Source organism: Epinephelus lanceolatus, chromosome 15 (genome assembly GCF_041903045.1).
Source record: "Epinephelus lanceolatus isolate andai-2023 chromosome 15, ASM4190304v1, whole genome shotgun sequence".
NCBI lineage: Eukaryota > Metazoa > Chordata > Actinopteri > Perciformes > Serranidae > Epinephelus > Epinephelus lanceolatus.
In genome coordinates, this window is record NC_135748.1 from 15797037 (window position 1) to 15819116 (window position 22080).

The window sequence follows — 22080 nt, forward strand, 5'->3', positions numbered from 1 at the left end:
CTGCTTCTCCATTACTTTCCCAAAAGGCCCTGGGATTGGAACTGGCAACCCTCCAGTTACAAACCTGTCTATAGGCTATTACAGTCCTATTTATTATGAACAACTTGTCATGTTTACAAACAACTGCTCAGGGACAAAAAGTGTCATTTTTATGACAAAATCACTTGGGGCAAACAGATTTACTCCTCTGCAACAGCAAACGATGCCAAGTGATGCTGTTTCCAGCCAAACACAGCTGACACCACTTAACTCGGATGTTGATGTGTGTCCATTTTTTCCCGTGTGGACACTTTGATGGATGGGGAGCCGAGCGGCACCTAGTTCATGTCTTGTCCCCGCTGTGTGCCTCGAGCAGGGCGAGATGAACCAGGCAGTGACCTCTATCAGCACCAACAATCAGATAGAGCACACATCAGATAATTTCTTTACCGACGGCACGCGCAAGACAGCATTAAAAATGGCTTAGACGGGGCTCGGCACAGCGAAAAATTTCCCTCTTCCCTTTTGGCGAGATAAGGAGTTCTTAGAGGATCTCTCGCCAACGTGTTAGGAAACTGAAAAATGTGATTGGATCAGAGTGCCTTTATAGCCACTGACAAACACTGAATTAATTGCTGGATGTTAGATTTTTTTTTTTTCTTCTTTTTTCTTTTTTTTACCCTCTGCTTTTGAGGGCAGTGGTGTTGCCATGGTGATGGTGCTGCAAACTACAGATGCTGGTTTTCATTTTACAATTGTTGCCTTTTTTTATTATTAGTGGGCAAACAATAAAAACTATATTACTATTATGAGCCACATGGTTAGTCATAAAGCATCTTGCCATTCAAAATGTTTTTGTGCGTGTTTAGGGCAAGCTACTACAGGAAGGGGGGGCGTGCCATGCTGCCAGTGAAGTGGATGCCACCTGAAGCCTTCATGGAGGGCATCTTCACATCCAAAACAGACACATGGTAAGAATCCCTCACACTTCTCTTCAACTGGCCTCGGTGACGACTAAAGCTCACCCTCACTGTGATGTCACCACCTATATTTCACACTCAGACATCTGCTGTCCCAACATGCCCCCTGTCTTGCTTTCTGCTTTTCACCTTCCTCTGCCCTTCAATGTCTTTGATCCTGAGCCATATGTTTGTCTCTGTCTCACTTTTGTCCTCTGCTCTTATCCTTTACAGCTTCAGCTCTGATGGTGCTCATAATTTACGACCTGATTGTCCTTAGTCGCACCCTCTAGTCTTCCTCTCCCTGGAACTAATCTGTGCTTGCATCATCTGCAGGTCGTTTGGGGTTCTGCTGTGGGAGATCTTCTCATTGGGCTACATGCCATATCCAAGTCGCAGTAATCAGGAGGTGTTGGAGTTTGTAACCAACGGTGGGAGGATGGACCCACCTAAAAACTGCCCTGGGCCAGTGTAAGTGCACATCCACTCTCAGATGCTGAATGCATTCATGTGCTTCACATGACCAGAATAAAAATGTGCTCCCATGAGGTCTAATTAAGCTTCTCTATAATATAAATAAGACAGAGCATGTAATGCGTAGATAGTATACACATAGGCGGCATAAAGGAAAAAACACAAGCTCAGAGGCAGACATGAAAGGCTCTGATGATTTGCTGATATTGACACGTAAACGAGTTGTGACCTAGAAGGCGTCAGAACATTTTATGGGAGATGGTGCTCAGCGCTTTCAATATGAAAACCACATTAACAATCTTCTTTCAAGTTTGCCTCCCAATTTAGAGGAAGTCATGGGTAGCTGATAGAGAGCTTAAAAACCATTTCCATATCACACTATATTTTCACTCACTTTTCAGATGTCGCCTCTCATGCCAGCTCTATTATACAACATATATGGGCAGATGCACACACACATTTTCTCTCTCACTTACATACACATACACTTGGGCCTTCCTGGAATTTCACAGCTTTCCCCTTCACACCTGTTGGCCACAGCTTTGCAGATTACTCCTCGTATCGTCTCACAACCTGCCTTGCATGTTCCGTGTAAATGTGTATTTCTCTCTTTGAAAAAATAAACACGGCCCTGTGATGTTCGCTTAATTTGAAGTTGCAAAACAGTCTCACAACAGGACACACTGATTACGAAAGCAGCAGCTACAGTTGGAATCATCTCAGCAATTAAGACCAGATCTCAGGATTTAACTTCACTGTTAGTTCCTCCTCTTCTCTGCATCGCCCATTAAACACAATTGCTCAGAGCAGCAGGAGGTGGCTATTAGGGATATTTTGTCAAAAGAGATCAATCTGGCATTTGTAAAAAACCAGCGGGAGACATGGTGCTGGTCAGCCTCTGTGTCTTTTTGTTTTCTCTGCATCTGCATGGAGCGGAAGGAAATGTTTTCATTATGTATGTCTGCCCATTAATGTGTGTTTTTAGGTATCGTATAATGACTCAGAGTTGGCAGCATCAGCCTGAAGACAGGCCTAACTTCTCAACTATCCTGGAGAGAATTGACTACTGCTTACAGGTAACTAAACAAAGCACTCTGTGGGACTCCGCTGCCATGAATACACAAATTAGGACTAAGAGACATGAGGGAAATATCTGAATTTTGCAATAATGCTTGGTTTAAATTGTGGATATACTGTATTTTATAAATGTAACAAGCCTGTATTGGTGGCCTGCAAAGCTCAGTACTGAACCGTATCATTACCCAAAGTTATCTCCAAGGAAAATCCACACTGGCCCCAACCCATAATATAAGTCCCACAAACTACCCATGATGAAACACACCTTTTTGCCGCTCTTTTGGGTAATGTACTATCCCATTCACATGTGCACGGCATTTGCTCGGTCACCTCCCTCTTGTTGTTGAGGTGATGATGCAAAGTGGCACAAAGATAACCGCTTTTGCAGTAACCATCTGTCCACTTATCCAAAGTACCTGCTCCCTTGCTATCAGTCAGCTGCATCCTTGGCTCCAACATTGTTTTGTTAAATGTCCACTGCACGTTTTGTCAGCGTGCCACATGATATGGTTTTTGGACCAAGCAGAGGCTACTGAACATCCACACAGCCAGCTCAATACCTGTGATTATTTTTGTTGTCACCCGCTACCCACCGTATTAGTTCATTTTCTCTCATGCCTGTGAATTTATATAAATGTAGTTTTCTCACATAACACAACCTTTTTGCAGGTGACCCACCCCAGTCCAGAGCTCCTCATTTGTTAACAGGTCAACTACAGATAATCAACTTTCACTACATTTAGTATTCTTTGGAAAAAATATATATATTTTGCTCACATTTTTAAGATGTTGTTTAAATGCTAGGCCTGTATTTTACCTTACACACTCATTTTCCTACATGATAATGATTTCCACAGTGGAATTAAATTCATCAGTATCAACCTGTATGTGTAACATTAGAAAATGTTGGCATCTGACTGACAACCTCTAATGACATAGCTGACAGCTCTTTGCGGTAGCTACTTAAACTTTAGCTCCACTGACTAAACAAGCTGCTTCATGGCACATGTTCTTACAAGAGGAAACCATCTGTGCTCAACCATAAATACAACAGACACAGGCATCAATTAGAATATGATTCATACAACACCCAGTAGTTTCATGTTGTACTATGGTTAACTCAGATCATTTATTTAATTAGCTACAGCTGACTAAACTTGGCAGTTTTTATTATAGCTGAAGAAACCGTTGACTAAGTGTTCTCACCTCATATTTGTTCCTTAATTATAAATGATGTAGTTTAAAAAAGAAAATGTGTCTCTTTTAAATTGTGATTTAATTTAATACTGTTAACACAAAAATAAACTGATCTCTTGATGGTCAACCCCATTTTAGGACCCTGACGTGGTGACCATGCCTCTACCTGTAGAGTATGGACCCATCCCCGAAGAGGAGGAGCGTGTACCCACACACTCTGACGACCCCTCAGCTCCAACTGTGTTGGTGAATGCCCAGGTGCCTGATGGGGAGGTTCCGCAGCCGCCCCCATCCTATCCTACAGAGGAGACCCGGAGAGGTGGGGAGCACGCTGTCGTGACTAGCACAGCATCAGAGGCCAAAGCACAGATGTCGGCCCAGCCCCAGCCATGCCTCCACCAGCACCAGCAGCCTCACACACAGACCTCCATCACCATGACAACCACCAACACAGTCACCTCCACAGCCACCTCTACACTCACTGCCAAAGGACCTCATGTCACCACCCAGCCCAGTCCCGAGGGAGGCCACATCAACCTGGCCTTCACCCAGGGCCACCCGCCAGAGAAGGAGGGTCACAGTGGGAAGAGCACCAGTCTCTGGAACCCGACATATGGCTCGTGGTTCCTGCAGCAGAGGAAGCAGCAGCAGCAGCAGAGGCAAGGAGGGGTGGGGGGAGCGGGAGGGAGCAGTGGCAGGGTGCCTGGCGAGGGGCAGGAGCATGTGGGCCGGACTGTGGCTGAGGTGGCGGGAGCGCTGGGTCTCCAGCACCAGCACAAGCAGTTCCAGCATCAGCTCCAGCAGCAGCATCAGCTCCAGCAGCAGCACCAACTCCAGCTGCTGCACCATCAGCAGCAGCAGCAGGGTCTTTGCAGACCTCTGTTACCCCCACCACCACCTCCTGCTGCACAGTCACCTCTGCTTTTAGATTCAGCCGCCTTGCCCCCGGTCCCCCTCTACAGACTGAGACGATTCCCCTGTGGGAACATCGGATACGGGTACCAGGAGCAGGGCCTGCCCCTGGAGGCCGCCCACGGTAACCCCAACCCCCCTCCTCCACCCCCTACACCACAGCAGGGCATCTCCATGTCCTCAGCAGCCCACCAGAGGGGGGCCTCAATTCCCACCTCAGTGTCCCTGAGTCGGTCAGGTATGTCTGAGGACAGCCGTCCACTTCTAGTCACCATGGGGACAGTACAGGACCCCAGGCTGCCCAGAATGGAGGGCCACAACGCCACCGTGCTTTAGCCCAAATGCCTGTGCCACTGGTCTCTTTTTCAGGCCCTGTCTTTGGAGACTGTGTGTTCAGGACACATAGCAGGCAACACTGTGTCAGGACAGAGACCATTTTACACCACCCCCTACCATCCCATTATTTTGGTTCCTTCCTCCAGTTCTCGCTGAAACGAAGCTGGATGACTCCATCAGGCTTTTCCCATGAGAACCCTGGAGGTGTGTTGAAATCCCCAACGGATGCTAAAGCACATCAGAGAACTAAAAAAAAAAAAGCTTTGGGAGGCAAAATGAAGAGTAAAGGCTAGTTTTAAGAGTTTAAAAAATGTATTTTTTCTACGCTGGAGGGATTATGATTATGAGAGAGAATGCTGAGAAAGAATCAAATAGAGTTTATGGCACAGGAGGACACGAGGACAACTTTCCATCTGGCTGTGACCAAGAGCGTGCACATTTGCCATGTGTCCATGGACAGCTGAGGATGTCTCTCATCTGTGAGAATGGACTATGATGTGGATTCAAATCTTTATATTTTGCCAAACCTAAGACTTTAAGTCACAAACTTTGGTGACCAGTTTGACTGTAACAGCTGCAAAGGTTGTCTACAGCTGCAAGCCACATGTGTCCGTTCTACTGCAGAACCCTCACACTGTTCCTTCTCCACATCCTTTTGAAAACAACAGTGTGGTAAATAACTTGACTATTTTTCAAGGATATCACAGAATCAGACACTGGATTACCAGAGACATTTATACAAAAAAAGAGAAAAAAAACACTGGGAAAAATGTGTTTGTTGATGTTTGCTTGCCTGCTTGTTTATTTATTCATTTGTTTATTTATTATTTGGAAGTGGCTCTATAAATTATTCATGAACATGCTTCTTCAGATCCAAACAGATTCATTTTACATCAACCGGTTTTCACTTTAGGTATTTTTTTGGTAATACAGTAAGAAAAAATGAGAGATGGAACAATCCCAAAAAAAATGATGGACCTTGAGTTTCCTGAATGGTTTGTTATAACACTGATACAGGAAATCAGTCATGGCCTTTACAGTGACCTTTAAGGTGTAGAAGTAAGTGGATAAATAGAGCAGTGACGCAGATTATTTGACTGAAGAATTAAAAGGATTAAAGGCGAGCCACACTCAGCAACATTTAAGAGTTCTTTTACTTTTTACTATTGCTGAAGATTTGTAATAAGCCGTTGCCCTGGGAACTATTGAAATCACTGCTCTGTGGACTCTCCTTTTGTTCACAACTCCGTTCTGTTAAAGGGGCGCTTTGAGACAGTGAAGTTGAGGCTTTTCTTTTCTTATGGCTTTTTCAGTAACCTTTTATCAATTCATTTCTTGTTAAAAAATGTTTTTCCCTTTTTTTTGTCTGGATATAGAAACACAGTGGATATTGCTGAATCAATCTTAACCTTCAAATTGCCATCTCGAAGCACTCTACATTCCTAAATTTGCATATTTTATCTTTTCTATTATAGGGTGACTGCTGCGGAATACAAATGAGTCCGAGTGAAAAGTTTGAATACAAACTGCTTTCGCTCCACATGTGAACGAAAGCTGAGACCTGAGTCTGAGTCATATTCTGCTCGTTTCCACACACATGGTGTTTCACTGTCTGTTTGAAGTCTGCTTTTTTCAGTTTTGGGACAGCTACATACAGTATGTCAGTGGGACAGCGCCATGAGCGTGGCGGTGTTGATATTTAGGTGAATGACGACAATATGTGTCATTTTTTGATGCTTTTTGCTTGACTGTATTTGGCAATCCTGTCAGTCCCTCTGCTGTAAAGCGATGACGAGCTGTCGTGTGTGTCACAGCGCTCAGTGACTGATTAAGACTAATGTATTCCTGTGGGCCAAGTCAATGAGCAAGGTAAATATTGGCCAATGACAAGTATTTTGCTTTGTCCTCAGTACCTGTGTTACAGTAAATGCATTAATTCTGTGTTCCCCTCACAGCTCATGTCCATTGTTTGATGTAAAGACAAACTTAACTGCACCTGTAAATGTTGTAATTATAAAGTATTGTACTATGGCTCTGGTAAAAGCTGTAAATTGCCCTTCAGAAGACATTCTCCAAAATTAATAAATTACTATATAATAACTGTTTTTGCATATGTCTTTCTGCTGCACTCTTTGGGATCGGGGCCAAGTTAATTAGACTGACTGACACACATAATTACATTATAAATTGCTGAAGTCACAACCACAGACATACAGCAGCTTGTTTAGTGTAACATCCTATAACTGCTAATACTGGTAATCTTCATATTAAAACTGACACATCACAGCTATGCGCAGAAATAGGGCTGTAAAATGCAGGATCAAATCTTTATTTGTCACGTCTCCACTACTTTAGGACTCCTAGTTTGACGGCAGTAGCTTTAAAAGTTATTGGCAGCACAAATGGTGTTGACACAAAGTGGTATTGGTAAAAGCTGGCAGTAATGGATGCAAGAGGTGGCGCTCATTAAAACAAATGAGTCGTCTGTGCACCAGCTAATTAAACCACTGGTATCATGAACCCCTGTATTGTGTTAAACCTCGCCGTTCAGCTGGAAGTTATTTAAAGAAAAACATTCGTATTTTTCAACCTGGAATCTGTCTTACTACATTTTTGTGTCTAAGTGACTAATGGAGAATATGATTTTTGAAATTGGTCCAGTACTGAGAGAGAGAACGCTGCAGCTGGCAGCCACAACACAGGCTGCAATGTACACACTGGAGGCCTGTGTGCACCGTCAGTTTTTGTCCACTGAAAGGTTTTTGTTTTTGCCACTGACAGGCTCAGATTGTTATAAGTATCTGACAAAGATATAAACTGTTTTTCTTTACCTTTCACTTTAACCTGTCTGTTACTATGTCTAATTAAGTCTCGCTCTGAAGTCTGTTGAGTTGACTGGAGCAAACAGACTGCATAAAGCAATCAGCCAAAGTAAAGAAGTGTTTTATTTATCTGTAGGGATCTTTTCCAAAATTATGTGATCAGACACTTAGAATAACAACCTGAGCCTGTCAGTGGCAAAAATAAGCACTTTTAGTGGACAAATTAATTAACAGTGCACCATTGCTACTAAAGGCCATGACAAGCCAAGCTGATGGCTGGCGGTTAGTCAATGTTGAGCCGTTGGTAAGCATCTGTCACCCTAGTTTTTTCAGTTTGTTCTGAACTTGTTGGCACTAATCGGCCCTTGTCAGATTTATTTAAGCAGATTCAGCAAGCTGAATCCATGTCGGTGATGGCAGAGCCTGTCAGTGAGTAAAATCACTCTGATTAGCAGTTCAGCTCAGCAAACGAGAAGAGAAATTCAAGTGAGGAAAGTAACCAAACGACTAAAGAAGACATGAGATCAAACAAACTTGTCATATGCAGTAAGATTATTCCTTTAGCCACTGAGCTTTTTAGCAGAAACTGTTCATAATTGTTTGTGTTTTCATTCACTAGCACACAGTAAATAGCTTTTGTTCTTCCAACATCAGGTTGTGTTTTTAATGTGCTAACTGGCTAACTAGCATCTTGAATCTGTCCTGTCAATCTTTTGGTTTACATCTTTGAATGGTGAATACAGACTCTCACTACCTAATGTTCTGGAGAGTTATTTCCTCTCACACAGGCACAGGATGTGTGTGCTGGTTGGCTGTTGGCTGTAGTCTCTCCAGTGTGTTTATTGCCACTTTTTAGCCGTGATACTGGAATCGGAGGCGTAGCAACAGTCGGCCTTCAACACCCATTAGTTCTTTGATGTCGATTAAGTGTGTCTGGGGGTTAGGGTTTCAGATTGTAAGCACACATTGGTCACACTAATGATCAATTAATTAATTAATCATGATTTTAAAAAAACAAAAACTTTGCTTATACCAAACAATACTAAACACGTTCTTCCTCACTCATAGCTCACAGCAACATGTTGCATATTCTCTGACAGCACTGCATAGTCTATGAAATATACAAAGATGTAGAGGCCTACACATATGAATCACATTTAATATAATCGAATTAAAGGCTCTCTAAGTCTTCCTAAGCTTGAAAGTTTTTTTGTCACATACAGCAAACATCTCCTCACGATCCGCTAGCTACATGTCCTCTAAATATGCTGTGGAAAAAAAAGAAAAGAAAGAAAAACACAAAAGAGCTAGCTCGCCTTTTAGCCTCAAATGTTTTTGTTGCCATTTGCAGAGCCTAGGCTGCCTACAGAGACCGGACTTTTTCACAGCATATTCGAGGACATGTAGCTAGCGGATCATGAGGAGATGTTTGCTGTATGTGACCAAAACTTTTCAAGCTTTAATTTAAAATTTAAATTTTTAAGCTTAATTTTCCAATGTTGGCGCCACGCTCTTCTTGTACTTGCCAAATTTACTGCCTTGTCATTAAATGATAATATTGCTCCCTTTGTTTGCTGATGCTAGTCATTAAAACAGGTTTTCAAATTACACCATTCTACTGATGGCTAGAATGTAATCGGAGACTGTTTCTAATTTAGAATCAGATCCTCATTGGATCGATTAAATTTCATATTTCATATACATATTCTATATTCACAAATTCTTAAAGACCATTAATCAATCATCAATCAATTGTAATTATCCTGTCTGGGCCTATTGGATTACATTGAAGCCCCTTTTGTGGATGCTGCCTGCAGCCCTCTGGCTTAACGCTGCCTTACCCATAGACACAAAAACATGGGAAAATATTGAAGTTTCCCTTTCAGATCAGTAAAGTTTCAGTTTGTCACTAAGATCCATCAACCTCGAACAAAACCCTGTTAAAGGGTAATTTAAGAGCAAACAATGGTCTCCCTGACATCCTCAAATTGCCTCATTTAAACTATCAAGTTTCTAAAGTGTATTATTTGACAAATTCAATCTCCGTGTGTCAAAAAAACAATAATCAAGGGCAAGTTTGTTACAGACTGTATTTGTGCTACAAATGAGGCAGGAAAAGTGCTCTATTATGAAGCAGGACTGAGTGACAAAGTACTTGAACCCAACCCAACATTAGTGACCTGGACAACTGCTATCTATTCTTTGGGTCGGATTACTCATTTGTGATATATAAAAGCTTTCTCGTAGAAAGAAAACACATTTACAAATTTACAAATAAACTAATCCCACAAATTCAGTTCCGACAGAGGCGAGCTTTATGCTCTCAACAGAAGCATTTTCCACAGCACAACAGACCACAGACTTGACTCTGTAGTTGGATGATTGTAGTCCTCCTGATTCTACACACTGCCATTAACCTCAGCTACTGACCTCATGCCCTCAGCCTGGTGCACAAGACCTCCCATCCAGTTCTCACAGGGGTCAAAGCAGCCGGCTGTTTTATACTTTAAAGATCGCCAGCAACACCATTGGTTCACTGAGGCTTCTGTTAATTTTCCCCTTTACATATTAAGCGACCCCACTTGCCCTATCGTCCCCTGGTGTTACAGCATTAAGACAAAGAATTTCAGTCTCTCACTAAAAAAGTGTTTTTAAATATATTGCCTCCACCTCCACTCAGCATGTCTGTCTTCATGTCTTTAGCCGACTGCAGGTGGTAGATTAAAAGGTTTTTGAGACTCTTACATTAGCTTCCCTGCCATGTTCAACTGTAGGTTTAACTTATAACTGAGGAGCCTTAGTTCCCCTTTTTAATAGCATGTGTCTTACTACTCTTGACTCTATTGCCCCTTACTGGAATAAGAAGGTAAGAAAATCATACACAAGACATAAAAACAGCTAAAAAGTGAAAGACAGAACAAACCAACATGATAAAAGAAAACATATACGAACCATTTTGAGTCGTAATTGACTCATTGTACAAAAATAAACACAGTGCCGTGGCTCAATGAGAACCCCGACTTCTTTAAGACAGTACAGAGGAGCTGGAAAACAAGGAAACAAAAGGGCAAGAAGAGAACAAGTCCCTAGACATTCATGAGAAAATCAAACGGTGCTCATAAAGATGCTGCACTGGTTTTCACTGACATTCAGTCTGACCTTAGTTTCAAGAGGTGTTGCAATCCAAGAATTATGTTTCGAGATAAAAGACTCAGTCTGTTTCCACCGGCAGCCATAAACCCTTACACCAGGCCAGCACACTGAAACCTGTATGCAGGACTGTGAAGATGTGTCACTGCGTCCTACTGGAGCTGTTCTGTTAACTGTGGAATTTCTCTTGGTTAAATGCCAGTGGTAAAATAATAGTTCTTTACAGCAGCTTATAATGTTATAGTTGCTTGTTAAAACAACAGCGAGCTAGCAAACAGAGAAGCCAAACTCTACAAAGTATATTACAAAGCAAAGACAACCAGTCCTGAGTACCAACTCTACAGGGGGGAGCAGGAGGACAGATACAGTTTCTATGTTATTCCTTACATTATGTGTCCTCACTGACTTGCATAGATGTGAGGAGGGCGGTGAAGCCGACACAAAACATACTGTATTTGCTGGAACGTTTTGAAGTTTGGTGATAACGAGCATCAAATTAACTGACAAAAAGACGATATTCCTGAAGCACTAAACGACAGATGGTAAAATATTATTCTGTTAGACTATTTTTAATTTATTCTTTAAGCTCAAATTTGTGATTATTGGATAAGAGCAAACTAAAATTGGCCCATAAGACGATTAGGCCCCCTGTACCTTTATAATTTATTGTCACGTCAGACTTACAAATATATTTGGGATTTTTCCTCTTTGTCTTTTATTTTAGATTAATCATTTAATTTTCTAGCAAGACTGCAAAATGAGAGCACAAAAAAATGGATCTTCATAATAACTGATTGATTGTGATAATTGTGGCCGTTCTATGGGTCATTACAGCTTTGCACTTGCAGCCTCAATTGTAGAGATTTGAGAAACGCTGACCCTGGTAAAAAAAAAAATAAAATAAAATAAAATAAAATTCAAAAGGAAGTCTAAAAAAATGGCTAATCCAGGGGGCTCCTTTCTGTTTACTTTGTGTCAAACTAAGAGACAAGTGTTAGAAATTATTTGCCCCAAAACATGTTGTTTTGCCAAGGTTACGTGTCCCTGAATCTCCACAAAGGAGGTGGTGAGTGCATACTGTAGTTACTATGACCCATGGTCTCTACAGCCACAGTTATGAGAATACAGCCTGAAGCACACTTGAAGCAAAGTGCCTTTCTAAATCTACGAAAAGGCTGACCTGAAGGACACACAGTTGACAATGGCAAGAAAGATGGTGAAAAGGAAATGAACAAAGGTCCCCGGCTGGGCCTGAACCAGGGACATTGTAGTTTTGTGATATGTGTCTTAACCATTAGGCTGCCAGGGCAGAAAGGCAGTTTAAATAAAGGTTAAAAAATATTTTTTTGTGGAGTTATGTGCAACTGCTTCTGCTCAAATCTGCCGACCTCCAGGAAAAAAAACGAGTTCTTACCGTAGGAGGGAGAACAACCTGGCCAGTAGTAATTTGAGGTTGAGACCCCTGAATTAGAGGCTGAAAGCATCTGAACATAGAGGTTTTTCTTTAGAGTTAAGTGATTCTTTTACAGATACTACATCAATGTTTGGGGTCTTGCTAGTGATTGGAAAAAGCTTTAAAGCATGCTACAAATAAAATAATTTTTAAATCAATATTTCATGTCAAACCGTTACAGCTCACTTTGGTAAAGCAGTTGTGTAATAAGGAGGATTATGTACAGTGAGCTGGTCATTATTGCACATAAGCCCTGACAGGGTGAAGGGAGACCCCAGCAGGATTATCCCTGTATTGTAAACATGTCTACATGTAGGAGCTTGCGGAGCTGCCAGTATGTATTTGCTAGCGATAGCAAACTGTATTTCTGGAGTGCCAGCTGTGCCAGTGCTGCTCTCTATCCTGTTAAAAGCAGACGGGAGTCTTTCCTCATGGTTTTACCAAGATCATTTGTCTCCCATCAGGGATCAGCTCTACACTCGGCACAAAGTGCTGATGGTGCAGCTAAGCTCTCACCACACTGGTACATCATGTCTGAGCTTTGTTTCAGCTCTTGCCTTCATCTCATTTTGTGCACCTGATAACAAACCATGTTAATACAGCATGCAGGGGTTTAGGAGCAACAGCAAAATGGTGTCAGAGGCAAGCCTGTCCAAAAGCTATATCCAAGATAACAAAAATGTGGCATTTGTCCTGCTCAATGATTTCCAGACAACAAAGACATCACCATGTCGAGAGGCTGAATTTAGAAGCATTGCTGTGTTTCCCACAACTCTGCTCATCCACTGGAGCACTCTGCAAGCTGCTTTCACCGTCTCCACTGACGTATACAAGTCATTGACATAGGCACTCACACAAGTAGCAACAATAGGTGAACCTTTTCCTTTTCAGAGCTGCTTTCTCAAAGACTCAAATCAAAGTGGCATTCACAATGTTAAAAGACACTATTATACCCTGTAAAGTATCTTTTGCTGTTCTGTCATACAGTCTTCTTTTACACTGACTGTAATGCTCCATTTTTACTCATCAAAGGTGTTAGCAGAATTGTACGTGTTAGCAATAAGATCATAGCCAGTGATGGTGTTGAACATATACAGAGGTGTTTCTAATATTATGCCCTCATGTTTGGAAATGGAAAGGACTCCAAATTAGAAATACCTCTCATGATAATGTAGTCCAGCACAACACCGTCAACTATGACCTTAGTATTAAATGTGAATTTAAGAACAAAATCTGAGCATTGTAAACTTATAAAGGTAGAAGCTATAGCTGAGCTGTTGTACTGAACTGCAATAGAGTGTCCAAGTGTCGTAAATAAAGTGGCTGCAGAGTGTTTGATTCTGCTGCCATTAATATAAAGTCATAATAAAAGATACGTGTGTGAACAGAATTAATTCTATAACTATTTATATACAGAGAAATAGAAAGTATACTGTTCTAAGATCCACCTTATGACCTGGTCTGCTTGTTGTCACACTGCTCACTATCATCTCACAGCCTCACTGTGTCTGTATTTAAGTTTCTGTTTAGGTTCAAATGCATCTCGGGTTAACATGAACTCATTTTCATATTAAATATAGATGATGAGGAAATCCCAGCAATTAGGGAAAAGTCAGTAAAGCGCTTAGATAGATGGTACAATGTGTTGTACAATGTGTTACAATGTGTTCAGAGGTGAATGATGAGGAACAGGTGGTGAAATTTAGAAAAGATGTGGCTGAAGGATTGGATAGAATAGATAATTCAGAACTTCCAGGAAAGTTGAAGTTGTGGTGTATGCAGTTTGGGCTATATCCTAGGTTAATGTGGCCACATTTATGAAATTCCAATATCCATTGTGGAGAGAATTGAAAGGTCTGTTAGCTCATAACATAGGAAGTGGTCGGGCGCTCCTAGGTGCCTAAGTAGTGTTGTATTGTATGGAAAAGGGATACTTCAGCTGCCAGTATCTAGTTTAACAGAGGAATTTAAATGTACCAAGGTCAGGACAGAGCTCTTGTTATCTGGGAGTAAGGACGTGGTAGTTAGGAGTGTGGTTCCAAATCCAACCAAGGGGAGTAAGTGGAACCCAAGATCAGCAGTTCAGGAGGCAGAGGCAGCTCTAAGGCATGCAGAGATTGTAGGTAATGTTCAGTTTGGCTGGGGAGGCCTGGGGCTTGGCTCAGGCAAACCGGTATGGAATAAAGCAGGTCTCAAAGATAAGAGAAAGCTGGTCGTGGAACAGATACGTAGATAGGAGGAGATATTAAGGGGTGCAAAGGTAGTGGCCCAGGCTAAATAGGGACAGTGGTTGAATTGGGAAAGTGTAGAGAAGAGGAAGCTTAGTTGGAGGGACCTGTGAAGTATGGGGGAGAATCGTATTAGATTCCTGGTAGGGGCTACATACAGTGTGTTACCAACCCCCCAGAACCTAAAACTGTGGGTAAATGGGGACCCATCATGCCCATTGTGTTCAGGTAACGCAACCTTAAAGCATATTTTGTCAGGCTGTAAAGTTAGCTTGTCACAAGGCCGATATACATGGTAACATAACCAGGTGTTGAAATGTTTAGCTGCAGGCATTGAAGGGAAACGAAGGCAGGCAAATTCAGAAGGTGTTAAGAATTAGCCTGAGTGTCAGACTGAAGCTCCCAGAACCTTCAATCTGACATCGCCTCCATTGAAGGCGATTTACAAGGGGGAGGGAATTTGATTTTTCCCTAACCAATCAGTAGAGATCAACGACTCACCCAGAATCTGACGTCATTAGTATCCATGCCTCGGGGGTGCCGAAAACAAGCGAGCATTGCCCATTTAAAATGTCTCCGTCGTCGTGCACGCCCAGCTGCATCGCCGTTAAATCCAGTTTAGCAGCTTCCTTAATTTGGTCCTCCATTAACGCGAGTAGTGGCGAAATACCTCGATAGCATCGTTAATGTGGTCTGTAGGATCTGTAGCGGTCGCCATTGTTGCTATCCTCACCAGTTACCCACCGGCGTACAGCTTGACATCAGCGTGGCGCTGATTGGCTAATTGCTAGACCCGCCCCCACCCCTGGCGTTCATTGGTCCGTCCATCGTTTGGACGAGATAAATTGCAAATTCATTGCAGTATGCCAGACCAGAGATGCAAGCCTAATCAGTAGAGTGGGCGGGGTCTATGGTCTGGTACCAGGGTAGTTAAGAATAGGAGTTTAGCAATTCGGTTTGTCCGTGACAGGGGGAAATACGGAAGGGATAAGTTAGTAAGGAGGCAAGGGTGTGGTCGCCTAGAAGTCGCTTGTGATTGGGAAATGCAAGCAGATTTAGGGGGAAAGCTTGTTGTTCCCCAGGAAATAGTTTGTAACAATCAGAGGCCTGACATAGTGTTGTGGTCAGTGAGTCAGCGGATAGGTTATTTCATTGAGCTGACAGTTCCTTGGGAAGACTCACTGAAAGAAGCCTATGAAAGAAAAAAGCTTAGATATGCAGACTTAGGAGCAGAAGCTGAGCAGCGAGGGTGGAAAACTAGGATTTGTCCAGTGGAAGTGGGGTGTAGGGGATTCATAGCAAGATCAGCTGTCTCACTCCTGGGGGAAGGGACAGAGTTTGAGGAAGACAGTGAAGGAAATGTCAGATGAAGCAGCTAGATCTAGGCAGTGGATTTGGATGAGGAGGAATAATGTTAGTTGGGGGCCAGCAGGGGGACCTACTAGGCAGGGTACATAACTCCTTGAGATCAGGTGGAGAGATCCACCAATCAGTCCTCTCAGGAGAAAATCCAGGAAGAGGAAGGTTATTTAAGTGTGGGAGTGGCCTATTTGAATCCCTTTTGTTTGAGACCATGCTTCAAGGTGAGTGTGTTTGCTGATTCTGTGAGTTAAACTTTTCTATCTCCCTTAACTTAAGCTTATATTGGAGTTATGATATGTAGCATGTCAAATAGGGTATGGTGAATGTGCTAGGAAAGGTAGTATTGGCACAGTCACTACCTGGAGCTCGCATCAACGGAGCCTGGGTTTATTGAAAGTGACGGTGCTGTTTGGGCTGAGAAAGCCTGTGGGTTTATCTTCTCTATCTCCTTTAACTTTAGCTTATATTGGAGTTTTGATATGTAGCATGTGAAATAGGGTATGGTGAATATACCAGGAAAGGTAGTATCGGTACAGTCACTACCTGGAGCTCGCAGAAAACGGAGCCTGGGTTTGTTGAAGGTGGCAGTGCTGTTTGGGCTGAGAAAGCCATGCGTAAGTGGGGTAAAGGAGGTTGTTGGGTTGGTGCAGTGAGCAGTGAGAGCTGGCATTAGGGGAGTGTCTCTGGGACGCCAGAGATCACTGTCTAGCCTCCTGGAGGTGTCTTGGGACCAACTAGACGAAACACTGGTGAAAGGAGGTTCCCACCCGATGACCCCAAAGACATGTTAGTTATCACTGCTCTCTGTATAGTTAAGCCTTGCCATAATGGCTTTTCATAGGGCTTAGGAGGCTATTCACTGAGCGCTGATCCTTTATCTAGAGCACAAATTTCTTGTGTTTATTTGAAGTTAAACCATCCAGTTAAGTGGTGATTTCTCCAGCTCAACAGGTAGAGTGAGCAGCCCATGCAGGCTGAGTCCTTTGCAGCAGCATTGGTTCGATTCCAACCTGTGGCCTTTTGTTGCATGTCATCCCCATCCTCTCTCTCCCTTTCCTGTCACTCTCTAGCTGTACTGTAATAAAGGCAAAAAGATTTAATGAATAATCAAAAAAGAGAACCAGCTAAAATGTCCCTCTATATACATTATTTTAACCAGATGAAAATATCTGGCCGCCCTCAGCTTGAACTGACAACACCAAAACTCAAATCAACAATCTCACTCTCACTGATAACACATGGCCATGAGTTCAGGATATTAGAACTTTCCTCTGTTTTGGCAACTACTGCCTCCCTAACCCACATGGGAAATCCATCACTTTCACTAGACTATGATGGCCTCGGGCTTTGAGGTGCTGACCCTCGATGCATGTAACACAAAGATGTGCACGCTGAATTGCACAAGTAACCTGACAGTCAGCAGAAAAGCACCCACGCAGAAAACAACGCAAAGATGCAGTCATGAGGTTACCAAACAGGGCTCCTCTCTACTCCTCAGCTACCGTGAAAATGACAGGATAGGTGACAAGTCCTACACAGACTAAGAGCACAATCAACTCAGCGCTGAGCTTGCACCCACAGCAACACCACACCACAAAGTGAGGGCTTCTCCAACTCCACAAAGAACATGTAGGCTGCATGTGCAATGACCCCTGACCCCTTCAGCATCCCTGCAAGAATAAGAATTGATCCACTGTTTCACAAGTACGATGGGATCAGTGGTGCTTTGTCTCCTCAACAGCAGGTCTTTTTGTTGGAAGGTGTGAGGTCAGCCATGACCAAACTGGGCATGTGTCACATTCATGTCATGTGGGGTGGATGGTGGCCATAGGAAAGATTCCCATGTTAACAACTTGCAAGCGTTCACGTCAAAATGTTTGTATGATTATGAGGATTAAAGTAATGTGTGTTGATGATATAAATCAGACAAAGTGCAGACAAACATCACTGAGGCTTAAGTAAATTAATTCAGGAGAATGCTCCAGCTGTCCATCGGTGCTATTCTCAACTTCACTATCTGCCTCAAATCAGGCAGGATGGATAATACCTCAAAGTTATAAAGAAGAATGAGATATGTGAGAATAAAGAGTGAGTTTAGGTAAGACTGTCATCTATCTTATCTATTGTTTTTAGTGATGGGGTGTAGTACAATAAAAATATTCATTTATTCCCTGGATAAGTGATAACCTGATGCTGCTCCAACACTGTGACTGTTTTCTGCCTAACATTACTGCTGGAGATTTTTTTTATGTGTGTTTTAGTTGGTGCTCCATTGACTGTACCATTTCATTCTCACCTTTAAATTAATCTCTTGGTCAGAAGTTTGGATGAACACTGCCTCCCTGGATCCTGTCCCCTGGTTTTGTCTCTCCTGTTTGGACTGCAAACATAAGTAGCAATGAGCATAGAAAACAATCTAAAGCAATAATTCAAACATCTATTTATTCCACAATCATGGCATAATAGAGTATGTCACCCACACTCAAACTTGAATTTGTGTGCCCAGGCTGGCGGTAAGCAAACAATGCCACTCCAGCAGCAGGCTTTTTCAGCTTTGGCTAAGATGAGCCCCAGTGGAATCAGATGGTAAGTGAACAGACGTGTAACCATTTCAAAGTGCTTGTGCTATTTTATTTTCATTCCCTGAAGGCAACACTCCTCTGCACTTTATGAACAGTCCAAGAAAGTCAAGCAAACCTCTTTTTCATTAGTACAACCACACGCGATAAAGGCACAGAGCCAAAGGAGAAAGAGAGTCATGGAGATAAGGAGTCAAATTAGAATAGAATCTTTTATTTTCGTTTTTTCTTTTTTTTTTACAAATATTGTTATTTTCCACAACATGTAAATGCATCAGACCAAAGCCCTTTCTCACACATTCACACTTCAAATACACTTATCAGGAAATTCATGAAAAAACAATCTATTACCCACAAGAACACAGCGTCAAAAGACTTTCATACCCATCAGTGGAATTTAAAAATCACTCATGCTGTAATACAATTGGGACTGCAGATACACCAAAATATGTGAGTTGATCTAAAGATGAGATCTGAAACAAGGAACACTAACAAATGCCACAGAATGATCACAGAGATGGCCTCGATGCAAATGAGAAGCTATTTTTAAAGAAGAAAGTGTTGATTGTAATGAAATGTTTCAGTGTGAGTTTAGAAAGACTGCGCTTCTAAAACCTTGACTCATTTCATTTGTTGGATCTGTGGCAGATATTTCAGACAACCTTGGACTTCGACCACCGCTGCTTTTCAATCAAAGGGGGCAGACGGATCAATGAGAGGAGGCCATTGGAGATTCTACGGCTCTTGTTGTGGCCTACACACCTTAATTGGATGGTACATGAGTGTTTTGCTGAATAGCGGGCCTGTTTTCCACATGCACAATCAATAGCTTGTTCTCTGCTGAGTTGTCCAGACAGCTCTAATCAAATAGCAAACTCTATCCTTGAAACTTCTGGATGGCTGCATATTTCCTGTGTCAAGCTGCTTAAATAAGCGTCAAATGCAATTATGCCACATCCACAGCTCTGAACTGTGGTATTCAACAAATGAAATGATACCATACTGTACCGGGAAGCTGTCAGGTCTAATATTACAGTTGTCCTTTCAAACTACAGGGTCACATTTAGTGTTTTTCAAATTCAGGCTGTAAAAACTGAAAATGTGACGTAAATTGTGACAGCTCTGACATGTCTGATGCTCAGTGAGAGGAAACCAAAGCAAAGAGGTTTGAATCCTGAACAGCAACACAAGTCAGGTTTATACTCAGGCTTTCAATCATTTAGTGTGTTCCCAGCTACCACGAACATGTTGTTCAAACCGGATTCCAAAAATCGGGACATTGTGTAAAACAAAAAACACAATGCAACCTATATTCAACTGAATACAGTACAGGAAATTTAATAATAATGACTGTTCCTTATAAATATGCACTCCTACTGCATTTGACGTCTGCAGCATGTTTCAAAAAGTTGGGACAGAGGCAACAAAAGTGGGATAGTAAGGATGGCGCAAGGTTCACCACTTTGTATAAAACTGCATGGGCAAATAGTCCAACAGTTAGGGAGCACGCTTCTCAATGCACAACTGCAAGGAATTCAGGGATTTCATCATCTATAATCCATAACATCATCTAAAGAATCAGAAAATCTGGGAAAATCTCTGAACGTAAGGGGCAGGGCTGAAAACTGAATGTCTGTGACCTTTGATCCTTCAGACGGAAGTGCAATAAAAACCAACATAACTGTATAAAGGTTATTACTACATGGGCTGAGGAACACTTTTAAAAAGCACTGTTCTTCGCTGCATCTACAAATCTAAGTTAGGACTTTACAATGCGAACTAAAAGCCAAACATCAACAATATTTATAAACGGTGCCATCTTCTCTTGGCCTGAGATCAACTGACACAGAGTAGAAAAGTGTGCCCTGGTCTGATGAGCAGATATTTCAAATTGTTTTTGGGTAATCATGGATGTCGTGTCCCCCAGGCACTTTTGTGGAACGTGTTGCAGGCATCAAACGCAGAATGATTGTTTGTTTACCAAACACAATTAAGTTTATCAGTTTGAACATTAAATATCTTTGTACTGTGTTTAACTGAATATAGGATGAAAAGGATTTGAAAATCACTGTTTTCTGTATTTATTTATCTTTTACACAGTGTGCCAACTTTTTTGTAATTGGGGTTGTACCTTAATGACACCACTGCCTTTACATTGATAATAGTCTGCTGTTTGCCATAACAGAATCATATCCAAAAGAGCAATACGCAGGTTTTTGCTGCTAATAGCATAACATAACCATCATTTGTTGGGTTAATGGACAGTCTGTGGCAGAGACTGATGGATGTAGGAGGAAACAACTTGTGTTGATGCAGTTGTATTCTGATGGGGGGGTCACAGAGGTCTCGGCTTAATTAAATTCTGTTTAATTCACATTGATTCATAAAGTGAAAATCCAGTTTTGACTCAACTTCCATCAATTATCTGTGAACCATGTGACAACCCTGGAACGATCAATCTCGCTCTTGTTTCAAAGTGCTCTTAATTAATACACACATGCACACGCAGACGCGCACGTTATCACAAACACATGCACACTTTTGGTTAGAGAGTAAGCTACATTACCACCTAAATTATCTGATAAAAATTTCTACTTGATGTGATCAAAATTAGCTTTGGGTATTAGAAATAGTTTTTCATGTGTGCACATCCATACCATCCAGTTTATCTTATTCTGATCTATCTTACTGATATCATTTCTCAGTGCAATCAGATTAAAAGTAGTGCAGTGTTTTATGTCTTTAAGACTTTTTCCCCCCTGTATCCTGCTGAGACAAATTCTAATAAGAATTTAAAGTTTATTTTATAAAGTGCTTTCTTTGCCTCCTATATTTTTCCAAAAACTAAATCTAGTAGTTTTAATTTGAACTATTAATACATGGTGTTATTACTGTAACTTACAACACCCCTGGAAGAGCGCAGAGGACTAACTATATGAATGAGAAATATTGCGCAACGCAAAAAAAGAAGAAGTTTAAACTTAAATCTTTTGCTGTGAATAGATCAGAAACAGAAAGTCAGAAGATGTCAAATTCTCCTCCCGCCCCGCCCCACTGTGGTTCTTACAGTCCTTAGCTGCTTTCATTCACCAAGCGTGAACCATTGATGCCGCGGTAGGTGACACGGCTGGGGCGGACCAGCACGCCGTGGCCGGGTCGACAGGTGAAGTAACGGCGGCCGCCCACAGAGCCATCGTTCTTGCCCTTAGGGGTTCGGAGCTCCAGACCCAGCCAAAGGCCCGGGGCAAAGTCTGCTGTACCCAGGTAACGGATGAATGCCATCTCATTGGCACTGCTTAGCAGCACCTGCATGCCCACGTGGAGGCAGACCTGTCCGTCAGAGCTGGGCGAAGGGCTGGACCCTGCTGTGCTCCCGGGAACACCGCTGAGAGTACTCCAGCGCCGACGGTGAGGGTTGGAGCGACTTCTTTTTGTTGATTTTTTATTTGAGATGAATTGCAGATGCCCAGGAAAAAAAATACAGCAAGAAAGATTTATGAGAAAAGGTATGCAGTGTGAAAAAACATCTCAAAAGTAAGTGGGAGATTGATG

General features: G+C 42.2%; 2 protein-coding genes across 11 annotated transcripts in view; one reads left to right on the forward strand and one right to left on the reverse strand.

The window, feature by feature from the left end:
* Nucleotides 1–7034, forward strand: part of alk (ALK receptor tyrosine kinase) — a 477599-nt gene extending 470565 nt beyond the window's left edge. For both annotated transcript variants that reach the window (XM_033643119.2, XM_033643120.2), the window contains exons 26-29: nucleotides 849–950; nucleotides 1275–1409; nucleotides 2398–2488; nucleotides 3825–7034. In XM_033643119.2, coding sequence (XP_033499010.2) covers nucleotides 849–950; nucleotides 1275–1409; nucleotides 2398–2488; nucleotides 3825–4934 — 1438 coding nt within the window. In that variant the 3' untranslated portion in view covers nucleotides 4935–7034. The remainder of the gene's footprint in view (nucleotides 1–848; nucleotides 951–1274; nucleotides 1410–2397; nucleotides 2489–3824) is intronic.
* Nucleotides 1–22080, reverse strand: part of LOC117267296 (CAP-Gly domain-containing linker protein 4) — an 88728-nt gene that overhangs the window by 22371 nt on the left and 44277 nt on the right. For 5 of the 9 annotated variants that reach the window (XM_033643124.2, XM_078174973.1, XM_033643123.2 and 2 more), the window contains one exon: nucleotides 18730–21955. In XM_033643124.2, the coding sequence (XP_033499015.1) occupies nucleotides 21601–21955 (355 nt within the window). In that variant the 3' untranslated portion in view covers nucleotides 18730–21600. Of the gene's footprint in view, nucleotides 1–18245; nucleotides 18330–18729; nucleotides 21956–22080 lie in introns of those variants that run through there. The other 4 variants (XR_004502552.2, XM_033643128.2, XM_033643126.2 and 1 more) reach the window with 2 other exon arrangements.